The sequence below is a fragment of the Grammomys surdaster genome, unplaced genomic scaffold, assembly GCF_004785775.1.
Source record: "Grammomys surdaster isolate TR1022 unplaced genomic scaffold, NIH_TR_1.0 201, whole genome shotgun sequence".
NCBI lineage: Eukaryota > Metazoa > Chordata > Mammalia > Rodentia > Muridae > Grammomys > Grammomys surdaster.
In genome coordinates, this window is record NW_021604646.1 from 8141391 (window position 1) to 8167353 (window position 25963).

A 25963-nucleotide genomic window follows, 5' to 3' on the forward strand; every position below is an offset into this window, starting at 1 on the left:
TCTAGCTTCTGCAGGGAGAAAGGAAGTTAGGAGGAGTCGAAAGCTGTGGCTTCTCTGTTCACCTCAGCCTACTTGCTCCCTGCTCTTCTGGCCTCACTTCACCCTATGCTCCTGCCTCACTTCTTCTTTTGTGGTAGCAGCCTCTGTTTCCTCTGAGCTGTAGGCTAGATCAAAGCCTCCTTGATCTCACTCGGGGCGGGCCGGGGGGGGGGGGAGGTGGAGTCTGGGCTCAACCTCCCAAGAAATGCCAGGAAGAGCAGCATGGTACTGTGGAGGGTTCAGGATGGGCCAGCTCTGCACCCTTGGGCAAGCTATGGCTCCTCCCTGAGTCTCAGTTTCCACATTTACAGAAAGGGGAAATGTATATGTATACGTATATGTATGTGGATATATATACATATATAGATATAGGTATAAATGTACACACACATATATAGATATAAATGTACACACACACACACACACACACACACACACACACATATATATATATATATATATATATATATATATATATATATATTTCCTCATTTATATCAGCAATCGGATGGCAAGTATCATAGATGCTGAACTGATAGCCTAGAGAGGACAAGGACTCAGTTCCAGCCGGTCTAAGGAAGATCTCAGGAAATATGGCCAGAACAGCAGGGAGGAAAAGCACACCCGTCTCTCCTTCAGCCAGAAGTTCCCACAAGCCTATCCTCTAATACCAGCTATGCTCTCTACAGAATCATAAAGAGAACAAGGAAATGATTCAGAGATGGGGAGCCTACCCAGATTCCCTGTGGGAAACCATAACTCAAGAACAAGCGCTTCTGCTCCTGGGGTAGTGGGGGTAGGGGGGACTAGAGATGCTGGGAAGGGAAGAAAGCACAGTCTTCCCGCCCTCCACCACTCAAGCCCAGCTGCATCAGACCCAGTTCTGCACAGCTCACAGTGGGTGCAAGGGGCTCAGAGGGAGAGGGGGCCCCACCCCAGATGCCATCAAAGGTTTTGCAGGGCCCCTGTACAATTGTGTCTCAACTCCTTGGCCAGACTCCCACTGGGTGACTTAGATAAGCATTTGCCCTTTTTAAATGTTGTTTTTTTTTTTTTTCCTGGCTATTGTCTTTTGTGGTGCTTGGCCTCAACCCCAGGGCCTTGTGCATGAGTGGTAAGCATCTGCATCCTAGCTCCCCCACACCCATACTTTAGTTTACTTTGACCATTATAACTAGACATTCACCTCCTGGCCTTTCATAGCAGGGGTCTCCTGGCTGCCTCCCAGACTGAACTGCCAACTCCTTTAAGCACCCCCTCCCCAACCCCTGTGGTGAGCAGCTGCCCTGAAGGCCTAGGTAGAGCTCTGAGCCTCTCTGTTTCCTACCTCTCTATTCCTTCCTCAGCTTGGGATGCTAGTCACCCCTGCATACAACACCTTAGAACTCACCTTCTGACAGTCTTATGATCAGAAGCCAGATCAGTACCTTCCTCAGTCCCTTGGAGGAGGTGAGGTTGTTACCATCCCTTCACAAAGATCTCTCTCTCTCATTTGGAGGGGATCTGTGAAGGACTGTGAGCGTGACTGGACATTAGAACAGGGGAGTAACACCAAGAGGGAGTCATCTACCCTCCAAATCTTCCCAGTCTTGATGGCAATCGGAAGCCACCAATTAGAGACAAAAAGTCTTTAGCCTCTCAGTTCTACACCTCTGTGTTGCTGATCTGGGCCAGTTCCCCTTCCTAAGGCAATCTGGCCATCACCATACTGATACAGCACTTGTTAGGGGACATTCAGTCAGCACAGCAGTTCTAGGCTCCAGCAATCAATCCTTCAGGGGTAACTGGAACTACCTCTGTGCCTGGCAGGCTTTATCTTCTTTCCAATCCAGACTCTTCTTCCTTACCTGCTCCCCCCCTCCCCACCCCCACCCCATCCATTCTTTATTCTTATTAAAAACAAGTTACCTGAGCTGGACAAGGTTTACAAGCATAGTCCTGCAAGCCGAGCCTTCAGAAAGATTCCACAGGAGGCCCTTCAGCTCAAGGCTAGCCTCAGCTACATAGTGAGATCTTGTTTAAAACAACAACAACAAAACAATAACAAACTTACATTTTTTATTGTGATAAATATGCATATACCACAAAATTTACTGTTTTATCCATTTATAGGTATTGACTCCAGCAACATGAAGTATACACACTGTTGTGCAAACATCACTATTGTCAATCACCAAGCGTCTTTGATTTTCCCAAACAACACCCAACTCACTAGACCCAAAGGCCTGGCAACCACTCTTCCAATTTGTCTGTAACAATGCAACTACTGTAGTGAACACTTATAACCAGGACCATATAGTGTATGTCCTTCTAACTGGCTGATTCCTCAATGCACACCCTCAAGATTCAGTCGTGGTACACACAGGTCAGAAAGTCCTTCCAGATGGGTGTAAGGTCATGTCCCTATAAGCCCAGCAATTGGGAAGTGCGGGGGAGGGGGGGAGGCAGGAGAATGAAGGGTTCAAGGTCATCCTTAGCTACAGATCAAGTCTGAAGTCAACCTGCTGTATCTGAGACCTTACCTCAGACAAATAGCAGAATCTGTTTCCTGCACTAGGGATAAAAATGCAGTAGGATCGAATGTTCCAGGACAGCCTGTACTACATAACCTTGTCTCAAGAGGAAGGGGGGGGGAGTGTCCTTTTAAAATGTTTAAAAATATTCCACTGTAAATATACAGCCCCTTTTTTCTATCCATTCACCTGTGGATGAGCAGGGCTTCCTGCTACCTCTGGAATCCGTTCATAGCCCCAGTGTGCATGGGTGTACATGCAATCTTTTATGACAAAGTTTCTAGCTGAATTCTGTTTTGTTTTGCTGAATTAAGGTCTTAACTCAGTAATCTTTGGCTGGCCTGGAACTCACCATGTAAACTGAACTAGTCTCCAACTCAGAGACTTGCCTGCCTCTGCCTTCTGAGTGTTGGGATTAAAGGCACGTCTAGCTAAAATTTTAATAGCATTGCTTTATTTGAACACTATTCATTTTATATTTTTTCTATTTACAGGACCTTAATCACAGATCTCCTATTTACTCTAGTAATAGGAAACATTGCCTTGAAATATACTTACATTCTAGAAAGCAGAAAATGCCAATGTGGTCTGAAGAGTTGGCTCAATGATTCAGAGAACCTGGGAGGACACATGGTAGCTCACAATTGTCTATAACTCCAAGATGTGACACCCTTACACTGACATAATGCGTGCAGGCAAAACGCCAATGCACAATAAATAAATAAATAAATAAATAAATAAATAAAGAAATGATTTGGAATGACAGTGTGCTGATGGTAACGGTAACAGTGGGGATATAGAAGCGACATACACAGGCCACACTCAGTCTCCAATGTCTTGAATCTGAAGACAAAACCCCTTGCCCTCTCCACAGTTAAGAGAGGCTAAAACCAGATTAGCATTTCACTAGAGGTGCCTAGAGAAGGGACAGTGATCAAACTTGAGAGATACAGGCTCTGCCACTTCCTAGAGTGAATTTAAGCCAAACCAATGGGTTTCTGATATCCCCTGGCTCATCATGACTTGGTGGTAATGACGCCCAGTACACAGAGTAGCTGAGCAGCTAGGTAACTTAAGGGAACTGTCTAGCCTATGGCCATCATGTACTAAGATCCAAGAGTGAGTGGCTCCCCTCATCCACTCTATTGGAAACATAAGTGTGTGTGTGCGCACACGTACCACTTCCTCTCCAAACAGAAAGGGCTCAGTTGCAATGACATCTAGCCAGAAGCTAAGTATACATCACCTTCCCACCCTTTACCAGGTCCAAACACTTACGGGAAGAGCTCTGAGATCTTGGATCAGGGATGTCACTGCTGAGACATCCCTTATCCCTGGGACATCTCACTGCTGTGAGATCCCATTCAAGCCAAAAGCCAATCTAAACTTTCATTTCCCCAGCTCAAAAAAAGGAAGCCTTTGTTGTTGTTGTTGTTGTTGTTTTGTCTTGTCATGAGTTATCAATGTGTGAATCTCACACAGTCCACCTGTACGTGAAGCAGAGGCCAGCCACTGGAGCGTCTGCGGGCTAGTAATCTGTAGATTACAGCAAAGTGCAAGCATCCCTACCCAAACAGGTCTTCTGTAGATTATAGCATGTGTCAAGCACCCACCTCGCACTGCCTGCCCAACACATGAACCAGCAAGTGAAACTATAAAACTTGCAAAATCTGTGGGATTTCACAGAGTTGGTGGAGGCAGAGAAGGCAGCAGAAGACCACAGAGAAGGATGTCTGGGGGGAAGTGCACGACATCAAAAAGATGTACTGAGTTCTCAGAATACTCGGTGTTGGGGGGGGGGGGGGGGGAGGGAGGTAGTGCTGAAGAGGTAGCTCAGTAGTTAACAGCCCTTGGTGCTGTTTCAGAGGCCCCCAGTTTGGTTCCCAGCACCTACATGGTGGCTTACAGCTATCAATAACTCTAGTTTCAAGGGATCTGAGCCCCTCTTCTGACCTCGGAGGCCACCAGATACACACATGATCCCCTTAAACCGGGGGTGGAGGTGGGAGTGGGGTCAAAGTGATCCTTGTCTTTTGAGGAAGCCCTAATTTGTTTGGTTGCTTGTTCGTTTTATTTATTTTTGTAAGTCAGGGTTTTTCTACTATAGCCCCAGCTCTCCTGGAATTCACTATGTAGGTAGACCAGACTGGCCTCACACTCACAGAGATCTGCCTGCCTCTGCCTCCCAAATGCTGGGATTAGAGGTCCGAAGTGTTGGGATTAAAGGTGTGCACCACCATACCCAGCTAACCCCGGTACTTTTTGTAAAACAAAACAAAAGCAATCTCTTATAGCAAATCAGTAGGAAGGGTGCTACTGCTCAACTTCGTGAGAAAAAAAAATCTCCAACAGTCAGTATGTGATTCACTCTTCACAAATCACTATGCTCGGGACCATAATTAGAATTAAAATACTCTTAACCAAGAGGTCTACTATGATTCATTTATCTTCATAATCTTTTTCTTTTCTGGACAATAACCCAACCCAGCCTAGCCGCCCACACGGTTTTGTGACTTTTGGTCCTAACTGCAAGACAGACAATCTCGCAGCAGGACGTGATGGGAAGATACCATCCTGACCCTCCTCTTCCCTGACAAGACTACAGACACCCTATCCCAAGGAGAGAGATAGTAACTCAAGGGGTGTGCACAAGAAGGTCGGAGGGCTCTGCCAAGCACCATCACACACCAGAAGGGAAAACTCCACAGTGGGAGTAGGTCCCCATCCACGCTTCTTTATAGGCCTGAAGTCGCTTTGTACAAATAAGGGAAACTGAGGCCCAGTGAGGACATAAACTCTGACCCAGGTCCAGTTGGTGTCAGCGCTGCCACTGGGAGTAGTGTAGCTAACCAAAGTGAGGACTTGGTGAAGCTCCACGTGGGTCGTGATGCCCACTCTAGTCACGGGGTACCTAGACCCGTGGTTGGCGGGAAAGCCAAGGTCGCGGATCCTGCCTGGGCCACCCCATGCTCGGGTGGGCCAGCGGGGGTCCCGCAGCCTGGCCCCAGCCCGCAGCAAACCGCGCCCCACGCGGGGCCCCCGCCCGCTCCCCTTCCCCTCCCCCGGCAGGAGGAGGAGACTCGGCGGCCCTCCCCCGGCCTCTCGACCGCCGCCGCAGCCAGCCCCGCGCCCGCTCCACCCAGAGCAGCAGCTCGGACGTCCGGAATCCCGGCCCCGGCCCGAGGTGAGTGGGGACAGCGGAGCGGGAGGTCATCGCGGCCGGGGACTCGCCGCGGTCACGGAGCCTCTCACGCGAGGCAAGAACTTTGCAGCGAGGGACAGGAGCCCGGGCGTCGCCCGCCGCACCCCAAACTTGAACCCAACTTTTTAGTCCCCTCTTGGAGTTCCCCGGCCGGTCTCCATCCCGGTGGAAACCGGGTCCCGTAGCGGGACAGTGGGGGAGGGGGCGCCCGTGGAATGCCCTCAGGGCCAGGAGGGGGGTGGCAGGCGGGGGCGGAATGTGGAACTCTCCCGGGGGACCCAACGTGGTCACCATGGCGAGTGCCGGACGGACGGGTGGCACTAGCCAATCGGAGCACGGTTTTACGCCCAGACCCGTTGCGCTGCCAATGGAAACCAAGCGGTGGGGTGGGCGGGACCGCGCCTTGCAGGACCGGACCCCCGCACCCCCTCCAGCCGCTAGGGGGAGCGGGGCTGGTGGCCCGTGAAGGGGCTACCAAGTAAGGGACTAAGGCTGCACTGGGCCCTGGAAAGCTGAAAACTTAAGGAATTCCCGAAAGTAGGGCAAGGGCTTGATGCTAAGAGAAGGAAGGGACCTCAGCAGCCCACTGCCCTGGTAGTGCCGAGGGGTAGCGCTCTTCCCCATCCCGCGACTTCAGTTTGTGTAAGTGAATGTCCCTTAATCCGCCCGGATTCCTGAACTTTTGTAGGAGTATGATGGGTTCTTATTGGCACAGAGTCTGCCCACCTGCTGGAGGTATTAAGAATCTTGTTGGTGCCTCTCAATTCGATACATAGGGAAACTGATGCCCAGAAAGGCCAGGGAATCTGCACATACTACATGGTGTGTAATAGCAAAGCTAGGGTTAATGTCTGTTCTATACAAATGTGCGATGCCAAGAGTTGATGAGAGTCCTAGGACTGGAGTAGGTGCCCACGAAGGCTTCCAACTTTCCCTTATCCAAGCGACGTTTGTTTGGAGGGCTTAAATATCTGAAGATCTCCCTAGTAGGTGCTCCCAGGGGCATGGTGCCCTTCAGGTAGTCATGACCCAGCCACGAACTCTGTTCTAGCATAGAAACCCTGCTCTCCTCCCTCCTCCACCCCTCCGTTTCTTTCCTGGAGGTCCAGCAGCTGTAAGCTGGGCTCTCTTAGTATCCATGGTCAGAGGGACAGACAGCCTACAGTCTGCGGGCTGACCAGTCTTGGGCCCTGCATTTATCCAATCAGGCAGTCCTCTTTGTGGTTTCCTGCTGGGCTCTAATCCCTACCCACAGCGAGCCCTGTGGCCCTGGGCTTACCCCAGAGTCCACCTGAAAGATTCTACGAGGATATGGGAGGATTCTGAGCTGTGGAGGTCCTGGGTTCCCCAATCCCTCAGCTGGTCCCCATCCAGGACTTAGTGTTGCTCATTCCTCTCCGTGGGTACTGAGAAAACCAAACACGGAGGGTAGAATACAAAGTTGATTGTCTCCTCCCTCTCCCTAATCAGAGAGTTCCTCAGGCAAGAGCTCAGACACTTGACTCTGACCTTGGTCACAGATGAGCTTAGACACCTACCTGTATCAGCACCTGGCTGAAAACCCCGACTTCTGATTTTTAGGCTGACACAACCCTCCCAAACTCTGTCTGGTCACAGGAGGACCCCCCGAATAGGAGCTTTCTCCATCTTCCATAGCTCAGGAAACATTCACACAGCGCCCTATTCCTGCTCAGCCCTGTTCAGATAGCTAGCAAGACCAAGAAGCCTTTGAGAGCTTCATAGAATGCTCATCCTCTAAAGCGGAGGTTCATAACCTCGCTAATGCTGCAGCCCTGGCATATACTTCCTCATGCTGTGGTGACCCCCAGCCATAAAATTATTTTTGTTGCTACTTCGTAGCTAATTTTACTACTGTCATGAATCATTATGTAAATATCTGATATACTGGATATTTGATTTGTGGTCCCCATAGGGGTCGTGACCCACGGGTTGAGAATCGCTGCCCCGGAGGAAGGAGGTCCTGGTGTTTAGGAAAACTAGCACGAAGTATCCAGAGGTTAGGAAAGTCTTCTCAAGCGAGGGGATGTTGCAGATCTGTCTTGCAGGATGTGTAGGTGTTTACAGATGTGGAAGGAAAGGGGGACATTCCCAATGAGTCTGTGAACAAAAGAAGATGTTGGTCACTTCCTACGGGCAGTACTAAATCTGTGGCCTGAAATGAGTGTCCAGTCAGAGTATCCTTGTTTCCGGAAATAGGGAGTGACATAGGCATGGCTGAGGTTCAGGAGCTCTGAGACCTGCAGCTCTGATGCTCAGCTCAGATGCAAGGGTACAGCTCTGCATCCTCCATCCCACCAATGCACCTCTATAGTACTTTAAGCAAGTACTATACGCAGGGCCCATCTTACAAGCAGTAAGTGGCACTTATGTCCCTATTGAGTGGAAGGCTGTGCTATAAGAGGCCACTGGCCAGGTATGGCTGGCTGTGCAATGGGACAGGGCATCTCAGACATCTCCTAGTAGTGGCACCTGCATTAGAAGGATGGGCTGCCTGACTTTAGGAAGAATGTAGACAGAAAGGAACTCTCTGGGTCTATGGAGGCTGTTCCCACCCTGAGCTGCTCCTTGGAGTGTTTTGGCAGCATTGTGCTAAATCAGGAGCCCACCCCCTATAATGTCACCAAACAAGGCACTGAACCTGGGGAGGAAGGGGCAGCTGGGCCCTGCCTGCGTATCGATAGCATGAGGCACAGTATAGCGTAAGTCAGGCCTGTGTGTACCTGGGTTAGCAAAGCTACTTGAGTGTTTCCAAGGCTGTTATGTGAGTAGGGTGGGAATGGGGAGGCGTTGCTAGGCAGAGGCCAGCCGCACTGGGGTCTGCACAGGTGTGCTTGTGGGGGAGGGGTGGATGTGCCTCATCTCCTCCCCCATGCATGTGCATACCTGTCCTGGGCCTGAGAAGAAAGGCAGAAGGTGTTCACAGCCTTCCTGGCCTACTGTTCCTTCCTTTCCCCCTTCCCCCTGCAACCCAGACTGGCCAGGGCTGACTTTGGAGGCCCCAACCTGGAAGCCATTAGGGGCCTGGATAATGTCTGCCCTGCTCCTGTTTCATGGGCTTAGACTTTCTAGAAGGAGCCAGTTGGAGTCCTCTCAAAGCCAAGCAGAGCCCGCTGCCAGGCCTGGCAGCTCCAAGCTGGTGGCTATGGCAGCAGCCCCCACTGCCACACTTCTACTGTAGGGCTGTGGAAAGGCCTGCCTTCAGGACTGGTACTTGGGCTTCCTGCCAGCCACCACTCCTCTCCCCTGCAGATGCTAGTGCTGTTTCTCTTAGGGCTGTTCTGATGGAACTGGGCCAGGAAAATGGGGAAGGAGGAGTGTGTGAGTTCAGAGTCCTCTTCGGAGTGTATATTTAGGGGCCCATCAGTGTGCTGGCGCATGTATTCAAATGTATCTCTAGCTACTTGTATAGCTATGTGCCTATAGGTCCATCTCTGATTGTATGTGTCATTTATCCCTGTTTTGTGTGGATGAGATTGCTTGTATGTTCCCAGATGTGTCTGTGTGTGCAGAAATGTCTAGATGCTTGTGGGCGCCAAGGCTAGCAAGTCATGCACACGGGCCGAGACACTGAGTCAGAGAGATACAATGGCTGTTAGGAACGAGAGCCTGGGTCTGTGTGGCTGGCTGGTGACTGTCTACACAAGCATCTTTGGGGTTGAGAGATATGTACGGTACTGTAAGTCATGAGGGTGGCGTGGGCTTGGTGGCATAGCTCAGTGGTAGAGGGCTTGTTGGTGGCTTTGCTTGGAGGGGATAGGGAGGCTGAGTGACTGATGTTACCTGAATACTCACATGCCCCAAACATGGACTTCTGAAATGTAGAGTCTCTGCTGCATGCCTGGCCCATAGAACTGTTAATTGTTAATTAAGCGAGGGTCCAGGTGAATCTGAAGCACACGATGATGAAGGAATCCTGGTCTTCCTTACCCTGTCCCCAATCTACAGGTGGAGACGCAGAAGCCCAGAAAGGCCCAGTGGCAGCCTTGAAGGTTTGAGGGGCGTTGGAGCCAGGGCTGAAGGCCCCTACTGGACTCCTTGGGATCACCCTGGAACATATCTCTTCCTGCTTCCGCCAGTATTGCCCCCTTCATCCCCTGAGCACGCACAGGGCTGATTGAGGTGACTGTCGGTGGTGGGCACAGCCCAGTAACGGTCCTGTTCTTCCGCAGGTCTGAAGAGGCATCCCAGAGTATCCTAGAGAGCAGTGGGTCGAGGCGTCCGTCACGCGCAGTGATACCATGTAGGTCTCTGTTCCACGCGTCCTTGAGCCTAGCTGCAAGTTCCCACCCAGGGCTAGCCCAGCCTCACTATGAGCCACGGCCCGAGCCCGCGGCTGGCTGAGTCCCCGCAGCTGTCCAAGAGCAGCCTGCTTACCATCCTGGGCAGCCAGTCCCCGGAGCGCATGGGCCCGGCCGACTCTCTGCCACCCACGCCGCCTAGCGGCACGCCGTCCCCGGGACCGCCACCCGCACTACCCTTGACTGCGCCCGCTCTGTTGGCCGATGGCGACTGGGAGAGCCGCGAGGAGCTGCGGCTGCGGGAGCTGGAGGAGGCGCGCGCGCGAGCCTTGCAGATGGAGAAAACGATGCGCTGGTGGTCGGACTGCACGGCGAACTGGCGCGAGAAGTGGAGCAAGGTGCGCGCCGAGCGCAACCGTGCGCGGGAAGAGGTGCGCCAGCTGCGCCAGCGCCTGGATACGCTCACCAAGGAGTTGGCGGGCGCGCGCCGCGAGCGCCAGGAGGCGCAGGGCGAGTGCGAGGCGCGCGGCCGCGAGCTGGCCCGACTGCAGGGAGCGCGCGGTGCGGCGGACAAGACACACGACGGCCCGGAGCCCGAACGCGAGCACGAGCCGGTGCGCGACGTCGGGGTGGAGAGGCCGCCTGGCAGCCAGGTCAGCCCTGCTACACGGCTTAGAAGTAGGCTGGCATTCGGACCAGCGTTGCACAGGGGCCCAGATGGGAGGGTGCAGTGAAAAGAGCTAGTAAGGATCAGGTTTCCAGTGATATGCTTGTCAGCCCCACGTCCTCGTAGTGGTGGTGGTGGTGGTTGTGGGAGCTGGGGCAGGTAAAGATCACCTTGCTTTGGAGATAACTCAAGTTCTAGCCGCTGGCGCCACCGCGAGCGAGCGCGAACACACACACACACCACTTTAGAAGTCATCAAAATCAAAGAATCTTCCATGCCAAGCACAGGAGAGATCCATGGACTTGGCTTAGATTCGTGATAAAGCTGACTCCTCATTCTTTAATCCTGAAGCGATGTGGTCCCTGAGCCAGGCTTTTGGGAGGGGTGACAGAAAGACTTTCCCAGAAAAACAAACAAACAAACAAACAAACGAACAAAAAAACGTCAGTTAAGCTGGGACTGAGAGGAAGCATACAAATTAGCTGTGGGAAGTGCCAAAATCCATAATCCACAGTCATTGCAGAAGCCCAGAGGTTGGGACCCGCTGAGCCTGGGCAGTGGTGGTAGCTGTCCCCATATCACTCAGGGCCTACAGACAAATTATCTCCTACAGCAGACCCTGAGACACAGGGAGGTTCAGAACTAAGCTCTGTGCTGCTTCCTCCGGCTGCTGGGTGTGTACCCTGGTGGTGAATGCTAACACTATAGTTGGTCAGGATGATGGGTACAAGGGCAGGCCACGAAGGCAAGGTCTCAGCTTTGGTCCTCAGAAGACCAGATCCCAGCAATGGGACTCTTAGCTGCTCCCCTCCTCTCTGGCCTCTCCCTGTGGCCTGGTATTTAGAGACATTTTTCTAGCATAACTACCAGGCCCTTGCACTCTCTTTGCCATCTTGTTTGATGGTCATTACAATCCTAGAGTCCCCAGGGACAATTTAGAGTCCCAAGTCTGCAGTCGCAGGTGTGGCCCTCCTTTCTGGTATTTCTATCTGTCCCAGGTGGCACCCAGGGTGCCTCCTGGGACCATCTGAGGTCAGGAGGATGGGAGGTTAGTCCTCCACAAGTCCTCAGAGCCATCAGTCTCCATGTGCCCAGGGTTGCCTCTGAATTGGAATCCTAAGCCTTGGCAGGAATTCCTGCTTCACTAGTTCCAACTAGTGCACCCAGTGTTTGCATACTTGGGGTGATGGAGGCCCTCCCGGGGAATGTTCCAGGATACAGGAAACCCTGGTAGCTGGCAATGTTCTTCCAGGATGTGAAGTGGGAGGCCTAGAGGAGAATGAGACAAACCGCAAAAGACAAAACCAGGGCCAGAAGGCACTGGACCACCTGCCTCAGGTCACTTAGTAAGCTCGTTCCAGAGCAGGGCCTCAGATAGCCATGATGGTGGCCAGAGCAAGGCCCTGGATCAGCCACAGTCCCTTACCTTGGTCCCCACAGGAGCTGGACCTGGTAGAGAGCCTGCTGAAGAGCAGACCAGAGGAGCCAGAGGGCTGCTGGGATGCCTGCAGTGTGGCAGCTGGGGCCCCTCGGGTCAGCTCCGGACGCCAGGATCGCAACCGCCTGCCCTGGGAGGACACAGCCAGTACAGAGGAGGATACCTCTAAGTTGACTGCCCTGCGGCTACGGCTCGATGAATCCCAGAAGGTGCTCCTCAAAGAGCGAGAGTAAGTTCTGGCAGGGGTGGGGGTGGGGGTGGGGGTGTGGAGCTGGAGCTGGGCACTCCCAGAATCCTTAAGTGATAACACATGAAGGCTGTTGAGGCACAGTCTCAGGTTTTACTTACCTCAGGGTGGATTTTTGTTTTGGTGGTTTTGATCACTTTTTTCTCCTCCTCCCTGCAGCCCCCACTACAGGACTGAACCCAGAGCATGGTGCTTGCTAGGGAAGCACTCTTCCATTGATTACTGAGCTAAATCCAAACCCCACAATCTAAGATTTCAGAACAGTGAACCCACTACAGTCTTTTTCATTTTTTAATAAAGATTTTTTTTTAATTTTGAGTGTGAGTGATGTGTGTGTGTGTATCTGTCTGTCCATCCTTTCGTCCGTGTGTGTATGTGTGTATCTGTCCATCTTTCTGTCTGTGTATGTATGTGTGTATACCATGTGAGTGTCTGGCACCCATGGATATTGGAAGAGGGTATTGGGTCCCCTAGCCCTGGAATTATAGATGTTTGTAAACTGCCATTTTGGATGCTGGGAACCAACCCTAGGTCTACCGTAAGAGCAGCAAGTACTTTTATCTCTGAGCCATCTCTCAGTCCCCCATCCTTTTGTTTTTAAAGTAAGGCCTCAATACATGGACCCATGCTGACCTTGAGCTCACTGTGTAGCCTAAGGTGACCTCAAACTTCCTTCTGGTGGTAGAGAGGGTAGCAGGCTCAGGGAAAGCAGGGACAGAGAGGGAGTTAGACAGTTTAGGGTTGGAGGAGTTGTGTTTGGCACAGCATAGTAACAATTTGTGAGCAGGTGGGTCTGGGAGGTCCTGAGGAGTGTGGGCGAGAGATGAAAAGGCAGGGGTCATGAATCAGTGGCCTTGAAAGCTAGGAATCTGAGAATTAGAGGCGTGGATGGGCAAGGAGAAGGTTATGGGGTAGGGTCCTGGTTCTGTCAAGTTCAGAGGCTGGGGCAGTGAAGAGGAAGGAGAGTGTGACAGAAGAGTGCCTGACTGGACTGAGACTTAGCGGACACATGGATCCGGAACATAGAGGTCATCGGGGACTTTGGGGAGGGCAATTAGAGGGTCTGACTTGATGTTCATGAATATTCTACAGCTCTGGTGTCTAGGAAATAAATGTATAGATTGTATACTTGTTTCACACATGTGATTTTACTTTTAAAAAAATCACCTGAGGACTTGGGAAGAGAGGATTAGCTCAGTGGTCGAGTGCTTACCTACCATGAATAAAGTTCTGGTTCCATGGGTCAGGGAGGAAAGGGAGGGAGGAAGAAAAAGTGCCTCTGACAGTTGGATTGATGCTTCTGTCGTTGCATCTTTGGCTAAGGAAAGCCAAAGGGACCAGGTAGGCAGCAGAAGCTGGGGAGAGAATGACAGATTCTTCCTGACCACTTCCCCTGCCCACACATCATCTCGGACTTCTAGCCACAGAACATGGGGGAGTACAGTCTATTGTTTAAACAACAACAACAAAGTCAAGCTAATATAGTCCCTGAAATAATGAAGTCAAAACAAAAGAAGTCTAATAAAGTCTGTGTTCTTGCCTATCCCCACTCCCCAGGGATAAGCTGGCTCTGAGTAAGAACATTGAGAAGCTGGAGGCGGAGCTCAGCCAATGGAAGATCAAATATGAGGAGTTGAGCAAGACCAAGCAGGAGATGCTGAAGCAAGTAAGGCTGGGGGTGGGGCTTCCTGTGGGGTGGGGCTTCCAGTGGGGGTGGGGCTTCCTGGTGGGGGTGGGGCTTCCTGGTGGGGTGGGGCTTCCTGGTGGGGGTGGGGCTTCCAGTGGGGATGGCTGCACGCTAGGGAATTTCAGCATTGGGGACAAGTTAGAATGGAATCCATTCACTCAGCCATAGTTCCAAGTACTAAGATAGGTGGATAATGGCAGCCCTGCAGGTAAGATCTGTCAGCTATGAAGGTATCAAAACAGCATGAAGGAGGCCAAGGAGGGCCTCTATAAGATGACATGAGCAGGGTCTGGTGGGTCACACCTGTAATCCCAGCCCTTGGGAGGCTGAGACAGGAGGATGGCCTTGAGTTCGAGGACAGTTTGGATACCCTGACTCAACATCTCTCCTCCACTCCCTACATGATGTTGTCTGAATCAAGACCTAAAGGGGCTAGATGAAGCCATTCTTGAGCATATAGGGGATTTGGGTGCTCACAGCAGCAGTCCTGGAGTAGGCAGACACCTGAAGGTAGTGTGGCTAGCCAATCCTGTCAGGGAGGATCGAGGGGCTAAATTTCTGAGCATTTGTGACAAGAGAAGAAGTGTCAGATGCGACATTTAGTGTGTGTCAAGTAAAACTGAAGCCTCTTGGCAGTCAAAGAAGCTGCAACCTCAGGGTCCCATCTCAGCCGTGAGGTGCTCAAAGCAGGCTACCTCGTCTGCCTCTTGAAAGGATTGGGTATGGCCACCAGGGGGCGCAGCCATCCTGGAAAAGCCTCGTGGGATCCTCTGGGTTCACAGAGGTCAAAGACCAGAGACTTGTATTGGAAAATTGCCCAGACCAGATCTTTCCTGGGAATCACTTCAAGCTCAGAAGAGAGTCCCAGAACCCCTGCCTACATGCTTGAATCTCCCTTCTCCTTTTGGGGTCCGGGAACCTGGCCCCACACTATTCAGACAACCAACTGTGGTTGCGGGAAGGACACTAACAGAGTGCAGATGTGCAGCTGAGCAGAAAATGCTCTCGTGCCTGGCTTCCTTCCACAGTATTGTCTTAGAGGCTCACTGTGTACTTGTGTGGACCAGCAGCTTGGGAGAAGGGTCCACAGCAGTTCTGATATCCGTACATACACACTGGTGTTGAGAGCCACGGGGAAGGCAGACAAGCTCCCTGCCCTCTAGGTGTGCCGTCCTGTGAGCAGTGGGAAGAAGCCAGGTGGATGGGAGGAGTACATGGGAGCAAGATGTTGCAGGACTTTGTTGAGAGCATAGGAGTTGGGCGCTACCTCAAGGCATCAAGAACTCTCGGAGTGACCAGCCTACTCTGAGTCCTTCATCACCTTGGCCGGTGCTCACCTCTAGTACTGCCTCTGGGATAGATCCTGGCGGTCGTCATGACCAGGCTGGGTGATGTTCTTGCAGCTCAGCATCCTAAAGGAGACGCACCAGGATGAGTTGGGCCGCATGTCGGAAGACCTGGAGGACGAGCTGGGTGCACGCTCTAGCATGGATCGCAAGATGGCTGAGCTGAGGGGTGAGGTCAGTGGTGGGCAGGATGGAGGGGCAATGCTCAGGGGTTCAGTTGAGCACTCCGTAGGAAAAGGACAGAAGTCCCAGCTGTGCTGTGAGGGACTGTCTACACCCCAGGGGCCTAGCCTGCAGGAGACACCCCCTTTCCCACACAAAACCCAGAAGCGCCCCCACATCCTGCACACCGTGAAAAAAAATAAAAGCCCAGCATAATTATAGCTGCTGCAGCTGGATCTGCTTCCTGGTGCCATTTTTGGCTTCAGAAGGGGGGGGGTTCATCTAGCTCCTGTCCCCCTGGAGTCTCACTACCTCCCTCCACTGTTGCAGATGGAAAGGCTCCAGGCAGAGAATGCAGCCGAGTGGGGCCGCAGAGAGCGGCTGGAGACAGAGAAGCTGGGCCTGGAACGGGAGAACAAGAAGCTGCGCGCACAGGTTGGAGACCTGGAGGAGGCTCTGGCCCGCAGACGGCGGCAGAATGCCAGTGCCCTGGACAGTGACCTGAGGGCCAGCCAGGCTGCTCTTTTCGAGAAGAACAAGGTGGGACAGGCCATCCAGCTACTCAGCACACTATTGTTTGACCTGTGTGTGGATAGCTGCAGTAAAGGCTGAGCCTCCCTGATCCCCAAACCAGACATCCAAAAGGCTCCCAAACCCCAGCTTTAAGTATCAACACAATGCCTTAAAAGAACACAAAACTTCACACCTATGTGTGGAAGGTACCAATCAAAATGTTAGGGCAGAAAAAATTGCTGAAGAAAATTGCCCTCAAGCCCTGGTGACTTATGCATTAAACTAGTGGATTCTATGTTTAGACCCAGGGCCTGTCCCCGAGAGACCTCATGATGTATGTGTGAATACCCCCCAAAAGTCCAAAAACTGTGGAATCGAGGCTAAAGATAAAGTTTGGTAGGGTACCTGCCAATCATGCACAAAGCCCTGGATCCCGTCCTCAGCACCGCATAGCATAGTGTGATGTCTCCCACCCTCACACCTAGAGTCCCAGTGCTCGGAAGGTAGAAGCAGGAGGATCAGAAGTTCACAGTCATCCTTGGCTACAGAGAGAATTCAATGCCAGCCTGGGCTACATGAGACTTTTATTATTATTATTATTATTATTATTATTATTATTATAAATCAAAATGCTTGAGCCTAGGCACTTCAGATAAAAGATACTCAACCTGTAACTGCACTTATTAAACTCCTATAAGATAAGGCAGTTGATAATTATGGTAGCTACATATGCTGAGCACCTACTATGTGATGCTGGCAGCAATGAGCAGACAGGTGTGTCTACCTGTTCCATGAATGATGGTTTAAAGGAACAGAGTGCTGGTCTCCATCACATGGTCAGGCCTGGTCCTGATAAGGCTTCCCTTGGAGGGCAGCGATTTTGAGCTGAGGTTTGCCGGAGAAGCAGAAGTTACCTGGTGATAAGCTGACCATCCAGAGGGTAGAGTAAGAACAGGGGAGTCACAGAAGAAATGAGGACTCTGTCTGGGTAGGTGTGACAAGGGGTCCCAGGCAGACGAAGCAGGAGCCATGGCTGCAGTGTGAGCCAGCAGGGGTGAGGTGGGAAGCTGCCAGGTGGCAGGCTGTGGTAGGACAGAGGATGGGAGGACATTGTAGTTCCCAAGGCTGCAAGGGGTGCTAGACAATGGACCCTGCTGGGGTGGGACTGGACAGGACCAATGAGCCCTTCAATGGGAACTGATAGATCCCAGAGTAGGGTGGCCATCTCTTTTCCTAGCTGTCTCTTTTGACCTCTGCTCTTCTCCTGTGCCATGCTCCCCTGTCTACCTCATCCCCAGAGCCAGAAGTTTAATGCCACATGCTTGTCACTAAGACTGTATAAACTTCCTTGCTTCCCCAAATCCTGACCTGAAGCTCCACAGCCCACTGGACACCCTCCTGGCTCATTACAGTCATACATCCAGGTGGAGCCACTGAGTCACACACCCAGCCTTCTCACCTCACTAGGTAGCACTGCCAGCCCCCAGGTGATCACCCACCCTTAGCGCTGAGAACATCCCAGCAAGTGGGGCATCCCTTCAGAGGAGACACGTGGCCCCATGGGCCTCCCTGAGCATGTGGCCTGAGCCTCCCCACCCCTGCAGGAGCTGGCAGATCTGAAACACGTCCACGGCAAGCTGAAGAAGCAGTTCCAAGAGAAGGTGGCCGAGCTGGCACATGCCAATCGGCGCGTGGAGCAGCACGAGACAGAGGTCAAGAAGCTGCGGCTGCGGGTGGAAGAGCTCAAGAAAGAGCTGGCCCAGGCTGAGGATGAGGCAAGTACCAACAGGCCTGAGAGGAATGAGCTGTATGCTCACCGGTGCTCCTGTATGGTGAGGGCCTGGCACCTGAGACAGGAAGTGAGGGCATCAGGAGATGAAAGGAAAGTGGATGAGCTGAGTGAATGAGCCAGTGAAGCAAAGGGTGGTGTAAACAGTTAGGTCGAAGGCAGGAGGATTCCCTCATGCACAGAGAACTAGATGGACAGATGGATGGTGAGCAGAGTGGGTGAATGGGGTAGAGCAACAGGTGTGCAGTGGATGATGGGTACAAACACAGATTGGTGACTAGGTGGGTCAGTGGACAGGGAAGGAAGGGTATCTGATGAGAAGCAGGTGAGTATGGGTGAAAGGCTATGTGGCTGGGCATTTGGGTGGGTGCTGGGTAGATTGCTGCATGCTGGGTAGATCTAGAGGCTGGTGGCTTGCAAGGACGGAGATCGGAATGGAAGTGGTCCTATGGCAAAGCCTCAGGCACCAGAGCTGGATCACAGGGTTCCAGAACAGAACAGGGGAAGTGGCTGAGCCAGGCGGCTCTGCCCGAGCTGATCCTCAGGTTCTCTGTCCTGCTCACCCCAGCTGGATGAGGCCCACAACCAGGCACGGAAGCTGCAACGGTCCCTGGATGAGCAGACAGAACAGAGCGAGAACCTCCAGGTGCAGCTGGAACACCTGCAGTCCAGGTAAGCAAGGATGCTCTGCCGGGGGAGGGTCCTAAGTGCACAGGGCCAGGGCCAGAACCCTCAAGAGACCCGGAGGGGAAGACAAGAAGGAAGAACGCTTGGGGTGAGAATCCTGTCCTCCTCCAAACAGGAAGGGCCAGGGCCAGGAAGCTGGAGGGGAGTGGCTGCAGGAAGACAGCCCAGCTGTGGGCTCTGGAATTGTCTCCTTTAGGTGGGCGGGCTAGTGTTGGTGTGAGTACGTGGAAGGCGGCCAAGGAGGCAGGCTCTGGGCCACCTGCCAAGGAGGCCCGGCTCTGGACAGCAGTGATGTTGGGAGTCCTTGGCAAGAAACAGAACCACCCTCCTGGGTCTTGGGGATGGGTAACCTGAGGGACAACAGGAATATGAAAGATTGAAGGGTAGGAAATAGCATAGTGGAGAGGCCGAGTCCCTCAGCTATGGCTGGAACCTTCAGCCCCTGAAGGAAGTGGAGAAGTATTTAGATCCACCCTCATGGTACACTGCCACCTCTCCTGTCCCCATCCCACTGTCCCAACTCTAAATCCTGTCTCCTCTATACACTTTCCACTTTCAAGGCTACCTGGACATGGCAAAGAACTCAAGCAGAGCCCTCCAGAGTCATAGCTGGGAAGCCGCAAGAACATAGGGCCAGTGTGGCTACACCCATACCTGCCTTCTAACCTGTGGGTGGAGGGACCCAGGTTCTGCAGCCAGACTTAGAAAGGCTGGGTGACCTTAGGACACTGAACCCTCCTGGGTCAGCTCCCCCATCTGTAAAATGGCGAGCAGTCACTGTGATAGTGAAGAGAGCTTATTGACTCTTTAAAAAGCACCTGAACCAATAGACGCTGTGACATCACTTGCACTTGACTGGGGATCTAGCTTAGTAACTTGCGGCAGATATTCTGAGACCCGGATTTGACCCCCAGCACCACATAAACTCAAGAGATAGAGGCAGATCAACAGTTCAAGGTTGTCCTCAGCTACATAAAGGAATTGGAGGCTAGCCTGGGCTTCATGAGAATTGTTTGGACAGAACCTGGACCAACAAATGCTGAGCTACCATTTGCACTAATTGGCCACACCCATTGCCTTTCCTGGGAGGGGACTAAAGTGTGGGCTAGATACTGTGTCAAGAGCCTGCTGGGAGGCAAAGAAGTGGGGGATCTTTTCCCTCAGGGCTGGGAAGACAAGGGAAAGCCCTTCGATGACCGCTCAATAGTGATTGGCCTGGTGGGATCTCCTGGTTATCAGAAATGGGTTTATTGAGCATCTGCTTAGTGCTGCTGTGTGCTGAGAGCTTGTGGTTAGGATGGGCTTTGGAGGCAGGCCTCATGGTTGTGTGGCATAATCAATGGGGTCTCAGTTTCCCCATAGCCTAAGTGACATCTGAAATTTATACAGGGCCCAGGCGTGGACCTGAGTCAAGATTATTCCATGCCCAGCTCCACAAGGTCCAACCCTGTAAATCGTGCCTCCCCAGTCCCCCCCATCCCCCCCACCCCCCGCCTCAGCAGGCCACTCACAGAGCCTGGGGCTTTCCAGAAGTCTCAGCCACATTCCTGGGGAGCCATAAACTCCCAAAATGGGCAGCCTGGCTCTGCTCAGCCTCGCCAGCACCTCTGTCCGGGGCGGGCAGGGCCACCCAGGATTGCTGCCTCATTTTAGTTTGTAACTTTTCTTGCTTTAATGTTCCGGGACAGGGCACTAAATCACAGTGCAGTAATGGAGCTGCACTCTCGCACCTCCCTGCCACGTTAATAATTCATGCCTTCCAGTAAGATGCACGGAGCTACTGCCTTGTTGGGGGCAGTGTGTTTTCTCCAACTCCTCCTCCTCATATGGCCAAGGTCTGTCTGGCACATTTTGGCTTTGGAAATCGGAATGTGAGGAACTGGGGCTGAGCAGACACTAGGAACGTAGTGTGCCCCACGTCCTATTCCTTGGTCTCTTGCTTCTCTATGAGGAACCAGACCCATCTCACTCAGTTCTCTCAGTCCTTCTCTCAGACTGCTATCTACACCAGAGCTGGTACTGCAACTCAGAGCCCAACCCCCACAGTCTCCTGCCTGAGTGACTTTGGGCAAGTCATTTAACTCCCTTGTGCTTCCGTATCCTTGTAAACTGACGTGATGATAGTGTTTCAGCATCTGAGCACAGGTACCGCAGGGTACACTGCAGCTCAGAAGGGCACAGCCACGGCCAGCACAGATGCACTTTGATTCCTGCTCTGACCTGTTACTCTACCACCCCTCAGGCTCCGCAGGCAACAGCAAACTGCACCCCTTTTTGGAAAGATTCGTAGTACCCGATTTGGCACCGAGGAAGCCGGAGACGGAGCCAGTGACCTAGACGAGGATGAAGACCTGCAAATCCAGGTGGCCTAGAGCATCCAGGGCAGAACAGGACTGGCCCCGAAGCACAGATGCCCAGCCGAGCATCCTCTCAAGCCGGACAGCCGTCTTTGCTGTCTGTCCTCGCTTAGGTTCCATCCCCCTGCTTCGAACCACTTCCTTCTCTCCCAGGAAGGCAGAAGTTTCACCTAATCACACTCCCTGAAGGGGGAGCCTGTTGGATATGTATATTGTATATGTGGCGAGGGTTGCTTGGGCCCATCTGACAGCCCAGCACCCAGATCTTAAGACCCCGCCTGCATAGGACTTCATGCAGAGATGGGACCCAGTAGGGGAGGCTTGGTGGTCTGGAAGGGGCTATTCATAGTAAGATACCATGAACTCAGACTTTTGTAATAAATGGACTTCAAGCTCTTAGGGCAGAGTCCTGAAAGTGCAGAAGCCTCTGAGAGGAGGCAAGGCGGGTCGGCATCAGCCTGCACCAAACATTGAACTAGACTCCAAGATTGTTGAGTGAATGAGTGAATACCGGGGCAGCTGAGGGATCTGGTGTCCAGTTTGTTGGGAAACAAGGAAATGTGGTACCTGTCTTATCTAGACATGAAGAGACTTCAGTCCATGGGTTCAAATCTCTGTTCTACCCTTGACTGACTGTGCAACCTCAGGGACATCCATCACCTTCTCTGAGCCTCAGGTTTCGCATCTGGAGGATAGTATTCTGTGGCTCACTGGGTAAAATCACTTGGAACACAAGCCTGACAACCCGGGTTTGAACCACGGAGCCTGAGTAAAGGTGGACAGAGAGAGTGAACTCCATAAAGTCCTCTGACTTCCACAGGTACACGCACACACTAGTAATAATAATAATCAATTTTGTAAATACAAAACTATGTTACACTTCCGGGAGGTCTACCATGGGCAGGAGGATTTGCCAGCAGGGTGAAGAGCTGATTGCAGCAGGATTGGGAGATTGGTGGAAATTCACTTACAGGAGATAGGAAACCCTCTTCTTTGGTTGTTTATTTGAGGTACGGTCTTTTGTAGCACTGGCTAGCCTGAACCCGTACCACAGACTGGCCTTGAACTTAGCCCTCCTCCCTCAATCACCAGGATGACAGGCATGCCCCACCACATCCAGATGACACTTTTAGTTTTGACATCTAATTTCCAAAATTAATTAGCAGATTTATAAAGAGTTTGACAGAGACACAACAGCAGACAGTTACATTTATTAAAATTAAGAAGGCAGTGGTGGCGCAGGCCTTTAATCCCAGTACTCTGGAGGCAGAGGCAGGCAGAGCTCTTGAGTTCAAGGCCAGCCTGCTCTACAGGGTGAGTTCCAGGACAGCCAGAACTATATAGAAAACCCTGTCTTGAACCCACACCCCACTCCCAATTTTTTTTTTCTAAAGTCAAGGGGAATTCAGGAATCTTGCTCTCCTGACAGGCTCTGCAGAGGTGAGGATTGCTCCAACAGGCTGGTGGCAGCTTCCTGTACTCAGGGGTGTACAAGAGGCTCAGCCTAGCACAAAGAGAAGTTCAACTGAGTTCATAAAAAGGTTCCCTGTTCCGGAGTGGAGAGCTGCAGTAAAGACTTTATCTTTGTGTGATCTGGTCAGGAAGGTCCCCGGAGGCAGACTACACTGCTAGGATCCACAGGTGCCATGAGCCCTGGGGACTGAGGTGTTGAGGGGCCCCAGCAGGGAGCCAGAGCCCAGAACAGGAGTCATTATCCTCAACTGATGGTGTTGGTGGGCTGCCAGGTGAAGGAAGAAAGGAAAAAGAGGCTGTCCCCACCCCTACCCTATACCGGAAAGCTGTCCCCAGGAGTCAGCCCAGCAGGAAAGGACCCTCTCCTGCCAGGGATTTTTCTTCTTCCTCTCTCAAACAGGAAATGGACCGAGAAAAGATTGAGAGTGCTGCCCTTTGACCTCTAGGAGCTAGAAGCCAGGCCCTCACTGACAGCTGCCATTCCCAGACACTGAGCAGAGCCTGGCTCCCCCAGACTCCCTGGCACCTCCAGAGAGATAGTGTGGAGCAGGGGCCTCCTCACCGTGTCTATCTCTCCACCAGGCTTCTCGGAGAGTGTCAGTGGACAGGGGAGCTGATCTGGGAAAGGGAAGCCAGAGCAAGGCTTGGGGAATGTAAGGGGGGTGTGTGCAGTGTGGGGGCTGGGCCCTGCTCGCAGCCTTTCATGGGTCACTGCTACTTTCAGTGAAAGTCATCCAGGGGTCATGGCGCACAGAAGCATTCGCTTTGGCTCACATGGTGCCTTAAGGAAAATCTTTAATGTGCTGCTAATATTAGTCATGGGAAGTCTGCCCATCCAAATGTGGGTTTCCCTCTCCTGAGCCGTCAGCACCTCTGACCACAGCGTCCCTGCTCCCAGGTGGCCCCAGCTGCTCTCAGGAGGTAAGAGGCGTTCTGTACCTCAGTCCCCACCAGGTCCGGCAGCCTTATCTCGTGCCGACTTAGGGAGACATTTGAGGGCAGGGTCCCTTTTGAACAGTGCAAGGGGGAGCCAGAAGGCAGCCAGTGTGAGGTACAGCCATGCCAAGGGACACTTGTCACTTAATGGGCTTGGGTCGCTGGAAGGGCAACTGGCAAAAGTTTCAGCTTCTTTTCAGGGTTTCCCACCAGTCAGTGAGACAGGCATACCACTATCACCGTCCCAATTATGCCGGAATCCAGAGCTCAGAGGGAGCAGCAGCAACCAGACAGCGGTGTAGTCGTGGTCTCATCCTGATTCGAGCAGTCTCAGTAAAGAGCCTGCCCACGCTACCCATCCAGGATAAGGAGCCTATGGCCTTTGGCACTTCTTGCATAGCTGGTCTTTTCCAAGCCAGGATGAATCCCACCACCCACCCAGAGTTTCCCTCCCCCAACAGCCCTTCACAGCTTCAGCCTACCTGTTTCTCTTAGTGTGAATAGTTGTTTTGTCTGGTACCCCCATCCCACCTCATCCCACCAACCACAGTGTCCAGGGATGGTGAGAGAAAGGAATGACAGAGGGATAGAGAAAGGTAGGATAAACTGAGTGTAGGGTTGCAAGCCTTTAATCCTAGCAAGAGGCAGACACAGCCAGACCTATGAGTTCAAAGCAAGCCTGGTTGACAGTGAATGCCAGGATAGCCAGAGCTACATAGTGAGACCTCATCTTGAAAAGTATGGTAGGGGAGTATTATAGAGGAGTGGAGAAAGAATGCAGAACCAGGTAATAGAAAACTGAAGCCAGAGCCAGGCAGTGGTGGCGCACACCTTTAATCCCAGCACTTGGGAGGCAGAAGCAGGCAGGTTTCTGAGTTTGAGGCCAGCCTGGTCTACAGAGTGAGTTCCAGGACAGCCAGGGCTACACAGAGAAACCCTGTTTCAAAAAAAAAAAAAAGAAAAAAGAAAAGAAAACTGAAGCCAGAACATGGCCTACCATATCTACTTAGATTTGTGTGTGTGTGTGTGTGTGTGTGTGTGTGTGTGTGTGTGTGTGTAGGGGGTATCTTCTGGAAAAAGCAGGCAGCCCAGGGACTCCTTGCATCAGTCACCCAGACCCTCAATGCCCCTCATCCAAGGCCTTGGCTTCCCCATACAGGCTGGGTGTGCACCCCAGGTCTGGTTCCAGGTCTGGTTCCTCCCTCTGCATTGTGAGCGAGGGCCGAGGAATCCAGAGTCTGCCCTTGCTCTCTAGCCAAGACTTTATTAGGCACTTTCACTGACACCCCCAGATTTGCATGGCATGTGTATGGTCCCTCCCACTCTCCCACCGGCTATGTATCTTCTAATAAACTTTATTTTTTTTTTGTCCAAAGGGGGACACACCTATGGGCTGGCCAAGCCCACCTCCTATGAGACCACCACCCATGTTCTTTCTGCCTTCTTCCACTGCTCTGCACAGACACCCAAGACCCTAGCGCCTAACCTCCCTAGGAGTCTGACAGACAGCCATTCCAGCCAATCATTCTGAAGCATGGGGGTGGAGCCTGGAGGCAGAGGTAGCGCCCAGGAGACAGCTGCAGCTCAGCCTGCCTTAACCACTGCCACCACCGTCAGCAGAAGACTGCGACCTTATCTACTAATTGCAGGGTTGTGAGATGCCAGCTGCCTCCCTGGCCCCAGGGAGGTGCCTCTCAAGGGAGCAGGGGCTCCCTGGAAATGCCTTCCAGCTCTCCTCCAGTTCATAGGCACCGCTGCACTTGATGATCTCTGTGGTGTAAACACCTGGTTCCCAGGGACAGGTTTCTCTCACCCAAGAACTAGCCATGGCTGTCCACCGCTGCAGCCACACACTCGGGGACCAGCGCTCACCTTGAGCACATCCTCTAAGTGTCCTTAGCACCCTGACACTTAGTGCGGTCTAGATCTAGACAGCCCTCCTGCTGGGGGTTCCTCCTTCCCCCTCCTCCGCTGACTTCCCAAAGACCATCTCTGAACTTGCCTTGTGGCCAGAGTATCCTTGACCACGAGAGCTTGGAAACTACTTACCAAGGATATCACCACAGCCACCACCAGACTTTGGGTCCTCTGCAGTGTCCTTTCTCATCCCTAGCCTCACTCCATCCGCTCACTTAGGGACACTGAGTTAGGAACTTCATCTAGAAGCTGAGGTCTAGCTCCATCCTGAGAATCATAGATCCTTCCAGTAACTCCTAATCCTTGGTTCCTGCTCCTACATCCAGTTAACTCAAGGGGTTGAGCTCAATAGTAGAGCTCAATTTGCTTGGCTTGTGCAAGGCCCTGGGTTCCACCCTCAGCATCATGAAGAAGAGAGAGACTGTCTTAGTCAGGGGGAGCTAGGGATGGGGATTCACACCTATATTGCTGTTGGCATTTAGTCTAGGCTCTGCCCTACAGTTACCTGGCAACAGCCAGGTGTGCCTGACTCACTCTAAAAGGGGCTGCTTGCCCCCTCCTCTATCACTTGCTCTTTTGTTCCTGCTCCCTCACTCTCTCTATTACCCTCCCCCAACTCACTCTCTTCACGTGCTCATGGCTGGCCTCTACTCCTCTTCTCTTCTCTCTTCTCCTTTCCTCCTTTCTCTCTCTCTCTCTCTCTCTCTCTCTCTCTCTCTCTCTCTCTCTCT

The 25963-nt window shown here is 52.3% G+C and overlaps 1 protein-coding gene across 1 annotated transcript; it reads left to right on the top strand.

Moving 5' to 3' along the window:
• The first annotated feature begins 5680 nt into the window (after window positions 1–5680).
• Window positions 5681–21692, top strand: Ccdc102a (coiled-coil domain containing 102A). The gene is made up of 10 exons (XM_028770444.1): window positions 5681–5736; window positions 9721–9850; window positions 9945–10666; window positions 12121–12347; window positions 13923–14031; window positions 15456–15572; window positions 15891–16100; window positions 17678–17848; window positions 18431–18534; window positions 20792–21692. The coding sequence occupies exons 3-10, from the start codon at window positions 10085–10087 to the stop codon at window positions 20919–20921; spliced, it is 1650 nt and encodes a 549-aa protein (XP_028626277.1). The 5' UTR covers window positions 5681–5736; window positions 9721–9850; window positions 9945–10084; the 3' UTR covers window positions 20922–21692.
• Window positions 21693–25963: the final 4271 nt, after the last annotated feature.